General features: G+C 63.8%; 4 protein-coding genes across 5 annotated transcripts in view; 2 read left to right on the top strand and 2 right to left on the bottom strand.

Annotated features, from left to right (window-relative positions):
- Positions 1–3,336: 3,336 nt before the first annotated feature.
- ATXN7L3 (ataxin 7 like 3) lies at positions 3,337–7,836 on the top strand. Its single transcript, XM_085211059.1, has 13 exons — positions 3,337–3,523; positions 3,946–4,058; positions 4,173–4,305; positions 4,415–4,586; positions 4,949–5,046; positions 5,209–5,231; positions 5,351–5,396; positions 5,514–5,545; positions 5,640–5,708; positions 5,939–5,982; positions 6,103–6,174; positions 6,273–6,406; positions 6,492–7,836. Exons 2-13 carry the CDS (start codon positions 4,008–4,010, stop codon positions 6,638–6,640), a joined length of 1,023 nt encoding a protein of 340 aa, XP_085067185.1. The 5' UTR covers positions 3,337–3,523; positions 3,946–4,007; the 3' UTR covers positions 6,641–7,836.
- A 536-nt stretch (positions 7,837–8,372) lies between these two features.
- On the bottom strand, positions 8,373–11,625 carry ASB16 (ankyrin repeat and SOCS box containing 16). Its single transcript, XM_085211058.1, has 5 exons — positions 11,261–11,625; positions 10,465–10,732; positions 9,505–9,997; positions 8,757–8,870; positions 8,373–8,663 (listed from the first exon to the last, which is right to left on the bottom strand). Exons 1-5 carry the CDS (start codon positions 11,568–11,570, stop codon positions 8,478–8,480), a joined length of 1,371 nt encoding a protein of 456 aa, XP_085067184.1. The 5' UTR covers positions 11,571–11,625; the 3' UTR covers positions 8,373–8,477.
- A 231-nt stretch (positions 11,626–11,856) lies between these two features.
- Positions 11,857–14,651, bottom strand: HROB (homologous recombination factor with OB-fold). Of its 2 annotated transcripts, XM_085210980.1 has the most exons (9): positions 14,552–14,650; positions 14,001–14,108; positions 13,817–13,903; positions 12,962–13,102; positions 12,772–12,880; positions 12,618–12,703; positions 12,437–12,544; positions 12,177–12,366; positions 11,857–12,096 (listed from the first exon to the last, which is right to left on the bottom strand). In XM_085210980.1, exons 1-9 carry the CDS (start codon positions 14,633–14,635, stop codon positions 12,023–12,025), a joined length of 987 nt encoding a protein of 328 aa, XP_085067106.1. In that variant the 5' UTR covers positions 14,636–14,650; the 3' UTR covers positions 11,857–12,022. The 2 variants fall into 2 exon arrangements, with proteins under 2 accessions (XP_085067106.1, XP_085067107.1); XM_085210981.1 differs by lacking the exon at positions 14,001–14,108 and having other exon boundaries at positions 14,552–14,651.
- A 1,039-nt stretch (positions 14,652–15,690) lies between these two features.
- The window catches only part of HDAC5 (histone deacetylase 5), a 38,103-nt gene continuing 35,791 nt past the window's right edge, over positions 15,691–18,002 (top strand). Inside the window, 2 exon segments of the mRNA XM_085210793.1 lie at positions 15,691–15,782; positions 16,032–16,174. Of these exon segments, the coding sequence (XP_085066919.1) occupies positions 15,706–15,782; positions 16,032–16,174 (220 nt within the window). The 5' untranslated portion in view covers positions 15,691–15,705.

The following is an 18,002-nucleotide window of genomic DNA, read 5'->3' on the forward strand; positions in this document are numbered from 1 at the left end:
GGCGCCCCCCCCCCCCAAAAAAAAACTTTGTACAGAAGCTGCACGGAGATCTCCACATCCCAGCACTGAGTGCCACCGGCGCGTCCCCCCCCCTCCCCCCCCCTCCAGGGGACACGGGGACATTTGGGGAGGGGTGGGACGAGGGGGGGGAGGGGGGAATTTGGGGCCGGGGGGGGGGGGAGGGGAGCCGTGGCACGCAGTGACCAATGTGGGGGGGGGCGGAGGGGGGGGGTTCCTGTCTGTGTTGTTGGTGGTTGTTGTGCCGTTGTATTTTATTTTATTCTTTATTTTTTTTTCCTTTTTATAAAACGAGAAAGATCCATCTTTTTTTTTTTTTTTTTTTTAACCCCCCCCCCTTATTTTAACCCCCCCCCCTCCCCGTATCTCCAGTGAAGCCGCTCCTCTCCCTTCACCCTCTGGGTCCCTCCCTCCAAACTGTAAATATTGGGGCACTTGGGGGTTTATTTTGGGGGGGGGGAGGTTTTGGGGCCCGGGGTGGGTGCGTGGGGGGGGGGGCCTGGTGGCACCTGCCTGAGCCCCCCCCCCTTTTTTAAGCAGACACGAGCACCAGCAATCCCATGGCACCCCCCCGCAGCTCCCAGCCCCCCACCCCGCTGAGGGCCCCCCCAGACCCCATTCTGTTGGGGGGGGGGGGCACAAAGTGTTCCCCAAATCCCCCCCCCCCGTCCCTAAAATGGAGCCGGGATGGGGACCTCAAGGTGGGGGGGGGGGTGGGAACGGGAGCTGAGGGGGGGGGCTTAATGTGCTTTAATTCAGTGTTTTCTCTTGTTTTAACCCAAATCTCCACTGTGGGGGGAGGGGGGCACACGGGGGGGGCATTGAGGCTGCAGTGGGGGGGGTTGTAACGCCCCCCTCCCCCCTCCGGCTTTGCTGTTCTCAGCCCCCCCCCAAAAGCTTTGGGGGCTCCCCGGAAATAATCGAGGACCCCTTCAGTGCTGGGGGGGGGGGGCTGAAAAGCATCAATTTGGGGCAACCCCCCCCGGGTGGGGGGGAGTGAGGGGGGGGGGTCCACACAGGACAATCCGAGGTCACCCCCCCCCCCCACCATCCCTGTGTCCGTCCGTCTGTCCGTGCCCCCCCCATCCCTTTGTCTGTCCATGTGTCCCCCCCCCCAGTTTGGGGTTTTCATTCCTGTCCTGGTTTTTAAGCCCCCCCCCCCCCCCAAATCCCCTAAGGGGATCCCGACCCCGCGCCGTTGTGTTTTCGTGGATGTTTTTAGTACAAAAAAAAAAAAAACAAAAACCCCAAAACGAGCCGGAAAAAAAAAAAAAAAAAAAAAAGAAAAAAAGAGGAGAAAAAGAAAAAGAACCGATTTTTTTTTTCTTCCCCGCCGTTTTTCCGTTAAAAAAAAAAAAAAAAAAAAAAAAAGAAAAAAAAAAAAGAAAAGAAAAAATTCTTACAGCGCCGACAATGACGGGATGGGGGGGGGGGGGGGGGGGGCGGCGTTTGCGCTGCGAGAGGAAATTGAAGCTCGGTGCTTTTTGGCACCGCTACGGAGCGGGGAACGGCCTGGAAAGTGCGTTCAAATGAGGGGAGAAAAAGGGAAAAAAAAAAAAAAAAAGAGAAAAAAAAAAGAAAAAGGAAAAAAAATTGGTAAAAAAGAGAGAAAAAAAAAAACCGAAAAATGAAAAAAAAAGCAAAAGGCAAAAAAAGCAAAAAAAAAAAAAAACCACAATTTTTTCCTTTTTTTGTTTTTGTTGGGTTTTTTTTTCTAAATATTTAAAGATGTTTTTTTGTAGGTTTCAGCGCCAGCGACGACGACGACAATAAAATACGGAAATAATAATAATAATAATGATAATAATAATAAAAAAATGATAAAAATGAGAGGAATCCCCAAGTGGAGTTTGTATGGATGGGGGGGGGGGGCGATCCGGTGGGTTTATTTTATTTTATTTTAATTTTTTTTTTTCTATAATAAAGTGAAGAATAATTAACGTTTCCATTCTCGTGTCGTTAATGAGTGAATAATTAGTAATAATAAAACTTTAGGGGGGGAAAGAAAGCATGAAAAGTGGAGTTTGGCGTGCCAACGGTGGGTTTTGGTTTGGGGGGGGTCTGTAGGGTCCCCGTGGGGGTCCTTGGGGATCATTATGGGATGGATATGTGGGGTTACTATGGGGGGGGATCATAGGGTCATTGCAGAGCCCCGGGGGTCGCTATGGGGGTCCCTGGGGGATCATTATGGGGGGATATGGGGGATGGGACCCCCCTGGGGTTACTATGGGGGGGGAACGGGGGTAGGGGAATCTTCAGGGTCCCTATGGGGGTCCCTTGGGATCGTTGGGGGGGATATGTGGGGATGTCTGGGTTACTATGGGGGGGAATGGGGGCACGGGGGGGTCCTTGGGGGTCAATATTGGGGGTAACAGGGATGAGGGTCACTATGGGTGTCCCTGGGGATCGTTATGGGGGGGATATATGGGGATGGGACCCCCCTGGGGTTACTATGGGGGGGAATGGGGGTAGGGGGGTTTGTAGGGTCACTATGGGGCTCCCTGGGGATCGTTATGGGGGGGATATGGAAGGATGGGACCCTCCTGGGTTACTATGGGGGGGGGGGGAATAGGCATGGGGGGTCTGTAGGGTCACTTTTAAAGGTTCCCGGGGGTCACTATGGGGGTAATAGGAATGGGGGTCACTATGGGGGTCCCCAGTAGCACTACTGGGGTTCTCCAGGGATCCTGATAGGGGGGGATGTGTGGGGACGGGACCCCCATGGGGTTAATATGGGGGGGTAATGAGGGTATGGGGGTCCATGGGGGCATTGTGGGGGTGCATGGGAATAGGGGAGCCGTGGGGGGGGTCGCTGTGGGGGGGTCACGTGGGGGTCCATAGGGGTCACTTGGGCGGGGATTACTATAGGGAGGGGACTTGGGGATGGGGGTCCCTGGGTGGGGACCGTGGGGTTGGTAGATCCATGGGGGGCATTAGGGGAGCCCCCGAGGACCGGCCGCTATGGGGGGGGGCAGGCGGTGGGGGTTCCTTAGGCTCTCGATGGGGGGCGGCCACGCAGCCCCGCCGCACCCCGCACCGCCCACGGGGCGGTAAGCCCCGCCCCAAGCCCCGCCCACAACAACACGCCCCTTGTTTAACCACGCCCCCTCTCGCCACGCCTCACATTTGACCACGCCCCTAAACACAGACCGCGCCCCCATTCTAGCCCCGCCCCTTCCGCTCCCCACCCGCTCTCCGTCCCCGCGCGGCGGCGCCCTCTCCCCATTGGCCACGGGCGCGGCGACGCCTCCCTATTGGCTGGCAAGCAGGAGGGGGCGGGCCGCGCATGCGCACCGCTCTCAGCGCCCCTCCCTCCTCTCTCCCCCCCCCTCCGCCGTCCCCTCCCCTCAGCGCCGCACCGCCGGGCGGGGGGAGCAGCGAGCGCCAGGCCCGGCCCTGCCCCGCCCAGCCCATGGCGAGCCGGGCACCGCCGTACCGCGCCGGGGGGCGGCGCTGAGCGGCCCCGGGCCTGGGCCTGGCCCGGCCGCCTCGGGCCTGCGCGCCGGTGAGTGCGAACGGGGCCGGGCCTGGGCCTGAGCCGCGCCCCTCGGAGCCGGGGGGGCAACGGGCGACACCCCGCCTTTTGTTCGGGGGCCGGAAATGGGGGATGGGGGGTGGCGTAGCGGTGTGTATGGGGGGGTTCGAGCCTCTCCTCCACGGCAACGGGGACGCGGAGCCCCGCGCGGCGGTGGGGGCAGAGCGTGAGGTTGGCCTTCCTCCTCGTCCTGCTTCGTTGCATTGATCGCTTCGGGGTTTGGGACCCCCCTCCCCCCCCCCACACACAGCCCACCCCCACCCCCGGTTTGGGGTCCCCTCCCCTGTTTCTCACGGGCAGGGAGGGGGTTGGCTGTGGGTACGGATTGGGGTCGGGTTGGGGGGGGTTAAGAAGGGTCCGTCCGCACTCAGTGCCCCCCCCCCCCCCCGCAGCCCTCTCCCTGTGCCCCCCCTGCTATGAGCCTCGGCCGCCGCTTCCCCCTGAGCAGCTGCAAATGAAAATGGAGGATATGTCTGTGGCTGGCCTGGATAACAGCAAGCTGGAGGTGAGCGACCCCACCAAACCCCGGGGGAGGCTCACGCTGCGCTCCCCCCCCCTCCATTCCAGTCTCCATTCTCACTGCCCCCCCCCCACCCCCCCCCCAAATTTTGCTCTGCAGGCCATCGCGCATGAGATCTACGCAGAGCTGGTGGAGGATGCCTGCCTGGGGCTGTGCTTTGAGGTGCACCGTGCGGTCAAATGCGGCTACTTCTTCCTGGATGACACCGACCCCGACAGCATGAAGGACTTTGGTGAGGGGGAAAGGGTGGGGGGAGACAACAGGACAAATCTCTGGGGTGGGACGTAGAGCTGGGCTGATTTCTCTGCCCCCCGTCCCCCTCTGCCCTTCCTGACCCACAGAGATCGTGGACCAGCCAGGGGTGGACATCTTTGGGCAGGTGTACAACCAATGGAAGAACAAGGAGTGTGTCTGCCCCAACTGCAGCCGCAGCATCGCCGCCTCCCGCTTCGCCCCCCACCTGGAGAAGTGCCTGGGGATGGGGCGCAACAGCAGCCGAATCGCCAACCGCAGGTGAGACCCCAACCCCCCAACCCATGGGGGGAAACTGAGGCACAGGCAGGGAGTTTGGTTGCGCTGGGAGCTCCGTGCTGTTCCCATCTCTCATTGAGCTGGGGATGGGAGTGGGAAGAGAGTCCTGAGATCCCCAAATCCGAGCTCAGCCCACCCCGCCGTGCCCACCCACCACATCCCTCAGTGCCACCAAGGGCACCCCCAGGGACAATGACCCCTCTGCTCCCTGGGCTGCCTGTGCCAATCTGTCTTTGGAGAAGAAATTTCTCCTGCTGTCCAGCTGGGTGGAAGCAGAGGCTGGGGAGAGGGGGGGGTGGGTGACAATGGGGACCTGATGCCACCCACCCCCCTCCCCTGGGCAGGATTGCGAGCAGCAACAACATGAACAAGTCAGAGAGTGACCAGGAGGACAACGATGACATCAACGACAACGACTGGTCCTACGGCTCTGAGAAGAAAGGTGGGACAGGACGGGGTGGGGGCACATGTTGTGGTGTCCCTCGTGCCCCATCCCTGCGTGCTGGGGGGACACACGAATGCTGCCCTGGCAGCGTTGGATGGTGTGTGGCGTTTTGGGCTAAGTTTTGCCAGAAGAAGTAAAAATCCTTCTTTCTCCCTGCAGCAAAGAAGAGGAAATCGGATAAGGTGAGAGGGCCTGAGGGGTTTTGGGGGGAGCTTTGCGGGTGCTTTTGGTGCCCCCTGCCCCCTTCAGGGCCAAGCGGGGGCTGTGGGGCTGCCCCCCAACTTCTCTACTCTCTTTGCAGAATCCCAACTCGCCCCGCAGGTCCAAGTCCCTGAAACACAAGAATGGTGAGGGGAGGGGCTTTGGGGGGGGGGGGGGTTGAGTGAGTGGGAGGGGCTGTGAAGTGGGAGGGGCTGTAATGGGAAGCGTGGGGGCATTGATTTCACACCCCCCCAATTTTTCAGGCGAGCTCAGCGGGAACCCCGACCCCTTCAAGGTGAGGGAAGCCTGTCCCCTCCTGTCCCCCCCCCATCCCAGGACATGGCTCGTGTCACTGGGGGGGCTCTGACAGCACTCCCTGTCCCCTGCAGTACAGCAACTCAGCAGGAATCAGCTACGAGACGCTGGGCCCGGAGGAGCTGCGGACGCTGCTGACCACGGTGAGGGGGGGCACGGGGTGTCCTGGGGGTGGGGAAATGCCCTTTGGGGGGGGGGAGGGAGGGGTGTGAACTGGATGATGGGGACGTGCCCCTCTGCACCCAGTTTGGGGACATCCCCAGGGGATGCTGTGTGTGTGGGTGGCACATAGGGGGTGGGGGGGGGGGTGGGGGACACACAGTGCAGCTCCGTGTGCCCGGGATCAAAGCTCACCCAGCTCCTCTCTCCCCAGCAATGCGGGGTCATCTCTGAACACACCAAGAAGATGTGCACCAGGTGAGTGCTCCACACCTCCCTGCTTAGGGAGGGGGGGGTCTGTGGGCCCTCTGCAGGCTGGCTGGAGCTGTGGGGGGGGTGCAGCTGAACACCTGGCTCAGCCCCATGCCCACCCCCCAGGTCCCTGCGGTGCCCACAGCACACGGATGAGCAGAGGAGGTCCGTCCGGATTTACCTCCTCGGTCCTTCAGCGTAAGTGAGGATCCCGGGGAGGGGGTGGTGGGAGCCTGTTTGGGGGAGGGGAGGGGCTTTTTTCCCCCCAGCCCTGGGGACACGGTGCCGCTCTGCAGGTCCCTGCCTGAGGCTGAGAGCAGCGTGGAGAACGACGGCTTTGATGTGGCTGAGAGCCAGGCCATCATGAGCCGGCTGCAGTGGGACGGCGCCTCCGACATCTCCCCCTCGGATTCGGCCTCTTCCAAAGCCAGTGAGTGCTGGGGGTGGGGGGCAGAACAGGAAGGGGAGGGAGCACAACGCTGAGCCTCAAGGACCCCCCTCCCACCCCCCTGCAGGTACCAACAACTCCGAGTCCCGGAAGACCAAGAAGAAGAAGCCCCACCTGGGGTTGGTGAGCGGCACCCCGGGGTTGGGCTCCAGCAAGAAGAAGAAGCCCAAACCCCCCGCCCCCCACACCCCCAGCATCTACGATGACATCAACTGAGCATCGCGGGGTGGATGGACAGACAGACAGACAGAGACAGATGGACGTGGGGTACCTGGGGCTGGAGGATGCAGGACTCGGCCGTTGCTGGGGGGTGGGGCTGCCCCTGTTTGTGCCCCCACCCCCCTCCCCATCCCGGTGCCTCTATTTATTCTGTGACGTTGTTTTTGTACTGGGGGGGGGGGCCATAAGTACCCCTCCCTTCCCCCCCCTTCACACTGCTCCCCCAGTCCTGCTACAGCCCCCCCTGCATTCCCTCCTCCGGCGCACCCGTATCAGTGGGGTGGGGGGTGGTGGACACACGGGGGGGGGGCACAGAATTCCTTCTGTTGCTCTGGGCTGGTGCTGTGGGGTCAGGCTCAGGATGGAGAGTACAGTGGGGGTGGGGTGGGGGGAATGTTCTCATGTTCTCTATGGGACCTCCTGCTCCTGAAATCTGCTGTCCCCAGTTGGGGCAAAGGGGGAGGGAGGGGGGAGAATGTGCATGCTGCGTGCGTGGGGCAACTGCTTTGTGTCTGGGGAGGGGGGCAACTGTGGCTGTACCCCCCCTACCCCCAGCTGGTCTCTTTTGGAGGGAGGGGAGGACCCTGATCTGCTAAGGCCTCGTGCTGTGCCCTGCTGGGGGGGGGGGTGAACAGAGCAGAAGTGGGGTCTCTATGGGAGGGGGGTCTTGGCTCTTGTTGCCCCCCCCCCCCCCCAAGGCTGGGGGCAGAACGGATCCTTGCAGCTGCCCACCCCCCACCTGTTGCAGTTTTGCTCTGTGCCCCCATCAGAACCAGTCACCACTCATCTCCCCCCTTAACCCCCCTCCCCCCCCCCCGGCCAGTCCTTCCTTCGGGTCTTGCGAATTATGGTGCTCTCCGTTCTGGATTCACTCTCGTTTCAAACTGCTGCTAAAGGCTATTGCTGGGGGGAACGAACACCCCCAGCCCCCCCCCCCGTCCCCCGCAGCCCGGTGCGCGGAGCTGGACTTCGTGTGCCCCGACCCCCGGGGGGGCCCGGATGGGGGGAGGCGGGGGCAGCGTTGTGGGGTCCACGGGGAAACGGCACGTGGGTCCGCCCCGCGCGGGGTTTATTCGTTTGGCCGCGTCCCGTGCCGAGGTCGTTGTGAGGTCCGTGTGTCCGTGCGTGGGCCGAGGCTGCAGCCCCCCGTAAATAAATCCGCGTCATGGACCGCAGTGCCGCGGGAACCGGGAGAGCGCGCCACGTCGCGTGCTTACGTCACGTGCTTTTGTCACGTGGTTGCGTCACAGCGCCGCGGGGGGGGGGGGCGTGAGCGGGGAACGCGCGTGCGTCAGAGCAGCGTCGCCCCTATGGGGGCTGGGCTGTCGCGTGGTGATGACGCCAAGCGATGGGGCGGGGCTACACTTGTGCCACGCCCCCTTCTGGGCGGGGCGTTCCGGCGGGTGGGTGGGTGCTGGCGCGTGTCACCTCCTCCCCGTGTCACCTCCTCCCCGTGTCACCTCCTCCCCGTGTCACCTCCTTCGGCCCCGCTCCGTGTCGCACCCCCCACATTGTCACCCCCCCCCCCCCCCCAGCTGCCGTCCCTCCTCTCTGCCCTTTGTCACCCGCCCCGAGCCGCTGTCACCTCGCTCCTCTGATTGTGCCGCCGACCCCCGCTTGTTGTCACCTCCCACGTGCTCTGCCGTTGTCCCCAGCGCTGTGCCACCCCCCAGCTCTTCCCGTGTCCCCTGTGCCCCCTCCCCCCATCCCGCAGGGAAGAACCCCAACAGCCGCCTCCGCACCTCCTTTATTCCCACGGACCCGCGGAAGGAACGGTGCGGGCTGAGACACCAACCGGGGGTGTTGGTGTCCCCTCCCCCGCCACAGCCGGACCTCAGGAAATGATTCCCTCCAGCGGCAGCTGCAGGTAACGGCGCAGCGCGGGCGGCAGCGACAGCGCGGGGACGGCGGTGTGACAGCGGGCGCCCAGATGCCGCCGCAGGGCACAGCGGGCCAGGTGCTGCAGGCGCCGGGGCTGCCCCGCCATGCGCACGGCCGACGTGTAGAACTCGTGGTGCTCCTGGGGTGGGGGGTGGAGGGGGGCAGAGAGCTGAGCGCGTTACGGACGGTCGAGGAACCGGCGGTGTGCGACCGCATCCCTGCGTCACCTCACCTCCCACAGCTCCGGCGGAACGGCCTCCAGCCACGTGTCGGGGGGGGGGATGCGGTCGTAGGCGTTGAGCAGCAGCTCCAGAGCCGGGGGGTGCGTGCAGCAGAACTTCAGCATCTGCAGGCGTGGGGACACAGCGGGTCACGGCGGTGCCACGTCCCTGAGCCACAGCAGCCCCGTGTCCCGCATCACACCAACAGCAGTTCTGTGTCACATCATCGCCGCGCCCCAAGGCAACCAGCGCCGTGTCCTCGTGTCACATCAATGTCGCGTCCCCATCTCACACCGCTGCCGTGTCCCCGTGGCACACCAGCCCCACGTTTCCACGTCCCACTGATGCCACATCCCTGTCCCACAACATCTCTGTGTCCCCGTGTCACACCAGTCCCACGTCACATCAGTGTCACGTCCCTATGTCACACCCAGGCTAGGTTCCCTCTCCCTGTGTCCCCAAGTCATGCTAAGGTCATGCCCCCATGTCGCTCTGACCTTGTGCCCTCACGTCGTGCTGCCTCCTGTCCCCATGTCACACCTGCCCTCTGTCTCCACGTCCCACCAATGCTGTGTCTCCATCTCACACTGCCCCACGTCACATCAGTGTCACATCCCCGTGTCACAACGCGTCCCTAAGGCACACGGACGCCACATCCCCGTGTCGCGCCAACATCACGTCCCCATCCCACTGACACCACGTCCCCATTTCAGACCGGTGCCGCATCCCCACGTCCCATCGCGTCCCCTCGTCCCCCACCTTGGGCCGCACGGGCCCGGCTCCGTGCTCCAGCAGCAGCGCAACGATGCTCTCGGGGCGGTGCCGGCGGTACTCCGGGACGGCTCTCAGCGCGCAGTCCATGGGGGTATCCCCGGCTCCGTTGGTCGCCGTGGGGTCGGCGCCGTGCCGCAGCAGCAGCCGTGCCAGAGCGTGCTGCGCGTTCCCGCAGGCGTTGTGGAGGGGAGTGTGGCCTTTCCGCCCCGCGGCCGCGGGATCCGCTCCTGCCGCCAGCAGCCGTTCGGCTACCAGGCAATACGCGGGGGCATCGCGGGGCCGCTCGGCTCCGGAGCAGGCGGCGTTCAGGGGGGTTTCGCCCTGGCGGCTGCGCAGCGCGGGGTCGGCGCCGTGCCGCAGGTACAGCCCCACGTGCTCCGCCAACCCCCGCCCCGCGGCCACGTGCAGCGCCGTCAGTGCGCGCTCCCGCGTCGCCAGGTTCACCCGAGCGCCGTGGGCCAACAGCAGCTCCGCGCACCTGCGGGGACGGCGTGGGGCCGGTGTGAGACCCCCGGATCCCGGCCCGGACCCCACAACCCCCCCCGGGGCGGGGATCGCCGGCGGGCGCGGGGCGAGTGGGCGTGGCTTTAGGGTGGGTGTGCGCTGTTTGGGGGCGTGGCTTGCTCCAGCGAGCCAATGGGAATTGACGTGGGAGGCGGAGCCCGACATGCAAATCACAGTCAGATGTGGGCGTGGCTTTGGTGGAAAAGGTGGTGCGGTGTGTGGGCGTGACCAGCGGGTGGGCGTGGTCAAAGCTGACCCAGAGCGCAGGTGTGACCGGGATATGCAGACCGAGGGGGCAGAGCCTATCAGCAAGCGCGGGCGGGGCTTAGTGCGCAGATCGAATGGGTGGCGCACAGGAGGGGCGGGGCGTCGCATGCAGATGAGGGGGGCGGGGTTTGTCGCGGAAGGGGCGGGGTTTGTCGCGGAAGGGGCGGGGCGTACTGCAAGCTGTCGGGCGCCGTGCAGAGGTGCAGCGGAGCGCTGCCGTCCGAGCTGAGCAGGTTGGGGTCGGCACCGAACGACAGCAGCAGGCGGGCGCTTGAGGGTCGGGGGGCGGCCACGCTGTCGTGCAGAGCCCCCCGCCCACCCACCACGGCGTCCACCTCCGCCCCGCACAGCAGCAGGTGCCGGGCGCATTCCTCGTAACCGCGGGCGGCCGCGATGCGCAGCGCTGAGGTCTGCTGGGTGCGGGGGCTCAGAACCCACAGCCCTGCGGGAAGGGGCTGTGAGTCCCCCCATCACCACGGCATCTCCCCCTCCTCCTCCCCCCGGGGAGCGGAAATCCCCCCATCCTCCCCCTTTTTCCTCGTGGAGGCGCTCGGGGCTCTGTGCTCCCCCTTCCAGAATTAAAGCCCCCCCTCCTCCACCGTGAGCCCCTCCCTCTCTCATGAAAGCGGCCCCTGCCAAAGTTTGCCCCCTCCCCAAAATTAGCATCTCCCCTCCCACTGAACGACCAGTAGGTGACGGACCCCTCCCACGTCACAGCCCCCCTCCCCCCCTTTTCCAAATACGCGAATCCCTCCTCCAAAACCAGGTCACGATCAGCCCCTCCGGATGGATCCTGGGGGGGGCCTCAAAAACTGAGGACCCTCCTCCCAAATTCAGGCCCAGACCCCCTCCACAATTAGCGACCCCCCCTCTCTGAAATAAAGGGATTCATCCCTCCCAAGTCACCGCTCCTTTTAGCGGCCGCTCCAAACCCAAGGGACCCTCACCCCCCCGCAGCCCCCCCCCATACCCTGCTCAGGTGACCACACCAGCTCCTCGCTGACCGTCTCCAGCACCATATTGGCTGTGCTCTCATCCCTGAAGATGCCTTTGACTCGCTGCAGATCCCCTGCATACAGAGCATTGTGCACCGCCGGGTCCCGGCAGCACCGCGGCCTCCGGGTGGAGCTGTGGGGGGGTCTGGGGTCGGGGGGCTGCAGTCTCCTTGCAGCCCATTCCCTGGCCAAAGCCCTCCGTCGCTCCTCCCGTTCCAGCAGCTCCCGCTGAGCCTGGAGGGAGCGGAGGGCGGACGAGGAGAAGGCGAAGGTTTCCTGGGCCATGGGGTCGGTGCTGCAGCCCTGAGTTGGGTTGGGGTTATAAATAGGGCTCCTGCTTCATCCCGCACCCAGCACGGCCCTATAAATAACTGCGGTAAACAGAGTCACGTTGGTGATGGGGGGGGGGGGGAAGGGAGCGTGGCCTGCGGGTGGGTGCAGCACGGGGGGGGGGTTTGTGGGGTCAAATCTCGCAGGGTGAATGGTTTTGTGGGTTTGGGGCGTGTGGGGAAACCCCACGTGAAGGGTTTTGGGGGCTGAGGGTGGAATGAAGCAACGGCGAGAGAGGAGAGCAGAACCAACAGCCCTTTAATGGGGGGTGGGGTGCCGGGGGGGGCGGTGGGGATGGGGGCTGCAGGGCTCCTCAAACACAACAAAGGCACAGAGGGATGGGACGCAGGCAGAGCGGCACCCGAGTGCTCTCAGCACCGTGCCAGCAGTGCGTGCAGCTCCCGAGCTCAGCAGCAGTCATCCTGGGCTGGGGCTGAGAAGAAATCCTCGGGGAGATCTCGCAGGAGTCCATCCAAGTCGTCTGCAGGGGACAGAAGGAGGGAAGGTGTCAGCGTGGGAGTGGTTTTTGGGAGCCTTTCCCACGGGATGCTCATTCCTCACCCAGGTCAGCTGCATTGCAGCCATCGCTCCCTGCAGGCTCCTGCTGCGTGGGCTCCTTGCTCTGTGGGTGCAGCCCGGAGCCTCGGGGCGGCTGCTGAGTGTCAGAGCTGCTCATCCTCAGCAGGTCCCCATCCCCGCGTGCAGGGATGTGGCGCGGGATGGGGGCAGAACGCTCCTGGGATGACGAGACCTGTAAGAGCCGAGCTGCTGGAGCTCCTCTGATAGGAGGCACCATCCCTCCCTGCTCACCCCCGACTCACCTCCTGCTGCGAGAGCCCCACGTCGGGCTCAGGGCTGTAGATCCTCAGCAGGTTGTTGGGGGTGACGTTGAGGTAGTGGTTGCGGTGGGACGGGGAGAAAACGCCCACCTGAGGGGACAGAGCCGTGGGTTGGGGCAGAGCTGGGGGGGATGGGAGGGGGGGCTGCCCACCTGCCTCGTACCTGCTTCAGCAGCAGCACAGCACCGGGCTTCAGCTCACCCTGCCGCTCCTCCAGCAGCAGGCGATGCAGCGTGCCCTGCATCTCCCCTGTGGGCGAGGACGGGGGTTATGGGGAGTGCTGGGATGGGATGAGGATGGGCTCTGAGGGCTCTCACCAGTCGGGTCCCGGAATACAGCCCCGGCATCAACGCTGCTCCTGCTGAGGCTTTTGATCATCACGGCCATGCTGGGCACTTTGTTCCTCGGGAGCTGCTTCAGCGCTGCCTGCGTGCACCGACCTCATAGCACTGCAGCACCCGGGAGGGGGGAAACGGGGGGGTGGGGGAGGGATGGGGCAGAGCTCACCTTGCGCAGCACCATAACCACGCTGTAGGTCCTGAGGAAGCAGCTGGGGTCCCTCTCATCCACACCCAGCTCCGTCTTCATGGTCAGCCAGGGGCCCTTCCCGAAATCCTCTTCTGGAGGTGGTGGGGAGCTGGGCAGCTCCTGGGGGTGCAGCAGAGCAGCGGTCAGAGCTGTGTGCGCCCCATATAGAGCTGTGTGCGCCCCATATAGAGCTGCGTGCGCCCCATATAGAGCTGTGTGTGCGCCCCATAGAGAGCTGTGTGTGCGCCCCATAGAGAGCTGTGTGTGCGCCCCATAGAGAGCTCTGTGTGCGCCCCATAGAGAGCTCTGTGTGCGCCCCATAGAGAGCTCTGTGTGCGCCCCATAGAGAGCTGTGTGCGCCCCATAGAGAGCTGTGTGCGCCCCCCCCCATAGAGAGCTGTGTGCCGTATATAGAGCTGTGTGCACCCCTCCCTATAGAGCTGCGTGCCCCCCCATATAGAGCTGTGTGTGCCCCCCCCATAGAGCTGTGTGCTGCATATAGAGCTGTGTGTGCCCCCCCATATAGAGCTGTGTGCGCCCCCATAGAGCTGTGTGCTGCATATAGAGCTGTGTGCCCCCCCATATAGAGCTGTGTGCGCCCCCCCATAGAGCTGTGTGCTGCATATAGAGCTGTGTGTGCCCCCCCATATAGAGCTGTGCGCCCCCCCCATATAGAGCTGTGCGCCCCCCCCATAGAGCTGTGCGCCCCCCCCATAGAGGGCTCTGCGTGCCCCCCATAGAGCTGTCTGCGCCCCCCCCCCCATAGAGAGCTGTGTGTGCCCCCCCATAGAGGGCTCTGCGTGCCCCCCCCCATAGGGCAGTGAAAGGCTTCACCTGCACCCGTAGCTTTGCCACCGCCCCATGAAGCGGAGCTGTAGGGGCCGAGATGAGGATCTGCTCCAGGTGCTGCTTCCCGGCGTGCTGGGGGGGGGCAAAAGAGAAAATGCATTTGTACACAGAGCTCAGCAGGCAGCCGGGGGGGGCTGCACGGGGGAACCCCCCCCCCCCTTTTACCCACCTGCTGCTGCGGGAGGAGCCCCGCGGGGCCCGGGAAGCGGCGGCTCTTGGCTTTGGCTGCGGGGCGGGGGGCGGCGGGGGGGGGGGCTCTGCTGGCGGCGGCCACCAACTGAACCACGTGGTTGGTGAGCACCGGGCTGTGCGGGACCCCCGGGGGCGGTTCCGGAGGAGGTGGGTGGGGGGCGACGCCGTTACCGGGACCCCCCCACAGCCCAGCGGCGGGGGGGGGGGCGGGGGATGGGGGGCGGCGATCTCCGGCCGCGCTGGGCCTCAGAGCCCATTTGGAGGGCGGAGGTTGGGAGGGGTGGGGGGGTCCGAGCCGCGCTCTCTTAGCGGCCCCCTCCTCCCCGTCCCCCCCCCGTCGGGGCGGTTCTCCCCCCCCCCCGCTCTGCCCGGGCTCCGCGGGGAGGGCGAAGCGGTGCTCGGCGTCACGCACGGCCGAGAGGAATTCCTGCGGGGCAGAAGGAGCGGATGGGCACAACCGCAACCCCCCTCCAAGTCCCCCCCCGCCTTGACCCCCCCCCGCCTTGACCCCCCCTCCCCGCCGCTCACCTCGTCCCCCAGGTCCCCGTCATCACCGAAGCGCCGCTGGAGGCCGCACGCCTGCGGGTGGGGGGGGCCGTCAGGGGCCGTCATGGCGCCCGTATCGCCCCCTATGAGCCCCCCCAGACCCCCCTCGAAGCTCAGCCCCCCCCCCCCGCGGCCCCGCGGCGTTACCATGGAAGCGGCGGAGGCGGAAGTGGAGGGAGCGGGACGCGAACCCGCGGCCCCGGAGGGCGGCGCTGTCCGCTGTCCGCGTCGGAGGGCAGAAATCCGCCCGCGGCGCCGCTCTTAAAGGGGCCGCGTCACCCACGGCACACGCGTGGCGTTCCGCGTGCGTGTGGATGGGCACACACGTGTCAGCGCACACACACGTGTCGATGCACGTAGATGTCAATGTGCACACACGTATTAGCAGGAACACACGTGTCCATGCGCGCGTGTGAGAAGGAGCACATACGTGTCCATGCACACACATGTCTGTGTGCACACACGTGTTAATGGGCACACACGTGGCAGTGGGCATGCGTGTTAACGTGCACATACGTGTCCGTGCACACATATGAATGGGTTCGTGCGTGTCAATGCAGGTGCATGTCAAAGGGTGCACACATGTGAGTGTGCACGCACATGTGAATTGGCACACACACATCAGTGCGTACACAGGTCGATGTGCACACATGTGAATGAGAACATACATGTCCATATCCACACGTGTTGATGTGCACACATGTGTTAACACACACATCAACACACATAGAAGTGAATGGGCACACACATGTCCATGTGCATACACATCTGCACAGCCATATGTCCTCGCACATACATGTGAACGAGCACGCACGCATCATCTCACACACACATCATTGGGAACACATGTCAATGGGCGTGGGTATGCACATACGTGTTGATTAGCACACGTGTCCATACACACATACACATTATGTAATGTATGCACATTAGTAGCCACACGCATGTCAGCGCGCACACGTGTGAATGCACGCGCACACACTCCGGTGTCGCGGTCCCTTTAAGACCCCCCCCCCTCGCCCCGCCCTCGCGGGAGGAGCGCCCGTTATTGGGGGGGGGGAGGTGGGGGAGGGGCCGGCGCGCCGCGGCTATTTTTAGCGGCGGTTCCGTCACGTGACGCGCGGTGACGTCACCGAATGTTGTTGTCGGGCGGGCGGGGCGCGCCGCAAAGATGGAGGGGCGGAGGGGCGCGCGCGGGGCGGGCGGTGCGCAGGTAGGGGGGGGGCCGCGATATCGGGGGGGGCCGCGATGTTAAGGGGGGGCTTTGCGGGTCGGGGGGGGGGGCTGTGGGTCGCGGTGGAGGGAGGGGGTGTTGTTGTTGTTGTTGTTGTTGTTGTGGGGGGGGGCGGTGGGTTGCGGGGGGGGCGGTTTGTATGGCGCCGAGCTGTGCCCCCCCCCCCCCCCCCGTTATGCAGACCCCCCCCCACCGCTCGGTTCGCTGATTTGGGGGGGGGTCCCGCAGAGCTGCCGCTCCCCGCCGGCACGCTGCCCCCCCCCCCGCGCTGCTGACCCCCCCCCGCACGGTGCCCGCTCGGCCCCCCCCGGCATCCGCCTCTGCGCGACCCCCCCCGGCAACCGCAGCCATGGAGCCCCCCGGGGATACAGGTGAGAAATTGGGGGGGGGCAAAAAAAAACCCCAACCCCATTGAATGGGGGCACAGCGCGGCCCCTGCATGCAGGTCCCTCCGGTGCGCTGCGGGTCCCGGCTCTGCCATCGCCCCATTGCATGGATGTCCCCATAGCGCACAGTGGGGTCCCGTCCCATCATGGCCCCATTGCGCTTTGGGGTCCCACCATGACCCCATTGCACGGACGTCCCCATAGCGCACAATGGGGTCCCATCCCATCATGGCCCCATTGCGCTTTGGGGTCCCACCGTGTCCCCATTGCATGGATGTCCCCATAGCGCACAGTGGGGTCCCGTCCCATCATGGCCCCATTGCACTTTGGGGTCCCACCATGACCCCATTGCACGGACGTCCCCATAGTGCACAATGGGGTCCTGTCCCATCATGGCCCCATTACGTACTGGGATCCCATTGTGTCCCCATTGCATGAATGTCCCCATAATGCACAATGAGGTCCTGTCCCATCATGGCCCCATTGCACTTTGGGGTCCCACCGTGTCCCCATTGCATGGACGTCCCTATAACTCACAATAGGGTCCTGTCCCATCATGGCCCCATTACGTACTGGGATCCCATCGTGTCCCCATTGCGTGAATGTCCCCATAGTGCACAATGAGGTCCTGTCCCATCATGGCCCCATTGCACTTTGGGATCCCATCGTGTCCCCATTGCATGAATGTCCCCATAGTGCACAATGGGATTCCATCCCATCATGGCCCTATTGCACTTTGGGGTTCCATTATGTCCCCAATGCAAGAGGTCCCCATAGTGCACAATAGGGTCCCATAGCATCCCCATTGCGCTTTGGGGTCCCATAGCATCCCCATTGTACTTTGGGGTCCCGTTGTGCTCTTGTGTCCCTGTTGTACTTTGGGGTCCCATCGTGTCCCCATTGCATGAAGCTCCCTATAGCACAATGGGGTCCCATCCCATCATGGCCCCATTGTGTCCCTGTTGCATGAGGTCCCCATAGTGCACAATAGGATCCCACGCCATCATGGCCCCATAGTGCACAATAGGGTCCCATCGTGTCCCCATTGCACTCTGGGATCCCATAGCAGCCCCATTACATACTGGGGTTTCCTCGTGTCCCCGTTGCACAAATGTCCCTATAGTGCACCATAGGGTCCCATCCCCTCGTGCCCCCATTTGCTATGGGGTCTCTTTGTGCCCCTATTGCATAAACATCCCAGTAGCGCGCTATGGGGTCCCATTGCATCCTCATTGCATGAAGGTCCCTATAGGGCGCCGTGGGATCCCATCACGTCCCCACTACACTATGGGGTTCCCTCGTGTCCCCGTTGTGTGAAGGTCCCTATAGCGCACTGTGGGATCCTGTTGTGTCCCATTGCAAACCCATTTGTTGTATGCTGGCGTCCCATTGTGTCCCCATTGCGCTATGGGGTCCCATCGTGTCCCTGTGTCCCCGTTGCGCTATGGGGTCCTGTTGTGTCCCTATGTCCCTACTGCACAACGATGTCCCGTTGCGTCCTTATTGGGACCCCATTGCACTATGGGCTCCCATCGTGTCCCCATTGCACAAAGGTCCCTATAGTGGACTATGGGGTCCCATTGTGTCCCCATTGTACTGTAGGGTCCCCTCATGTCCCCATTGCACAGAGATCCCAACAGTGCACTGTGGGATCCTGTTGTGTCCCTATTGCACTACGAGGTCCCCTCATGTCCCCACGATGTGTCAGTCCCTATTGTGCACGAGGGGTCCCACCCTATAGGATCCTCCCCCATCCCCATTGCACTATGGGGTACTATTGTGTCCCTATAACGCACTATAGGGTCCCTGTTGT

The sequence above is a fragment of the Meleagris gallopavo genome, chromosome 29 (genome assembly GCF_905368555.1).
Source record: "Meleagris gallopavo chromosome 29, MGAL_WU_HG_1.1, whole genome shotgun sequence".
NCBI lineage: Eukaryota > Metazoa > Chordata > Aves > Galliformes > Phasianidae > Meleagris > Meleagris gallopavo.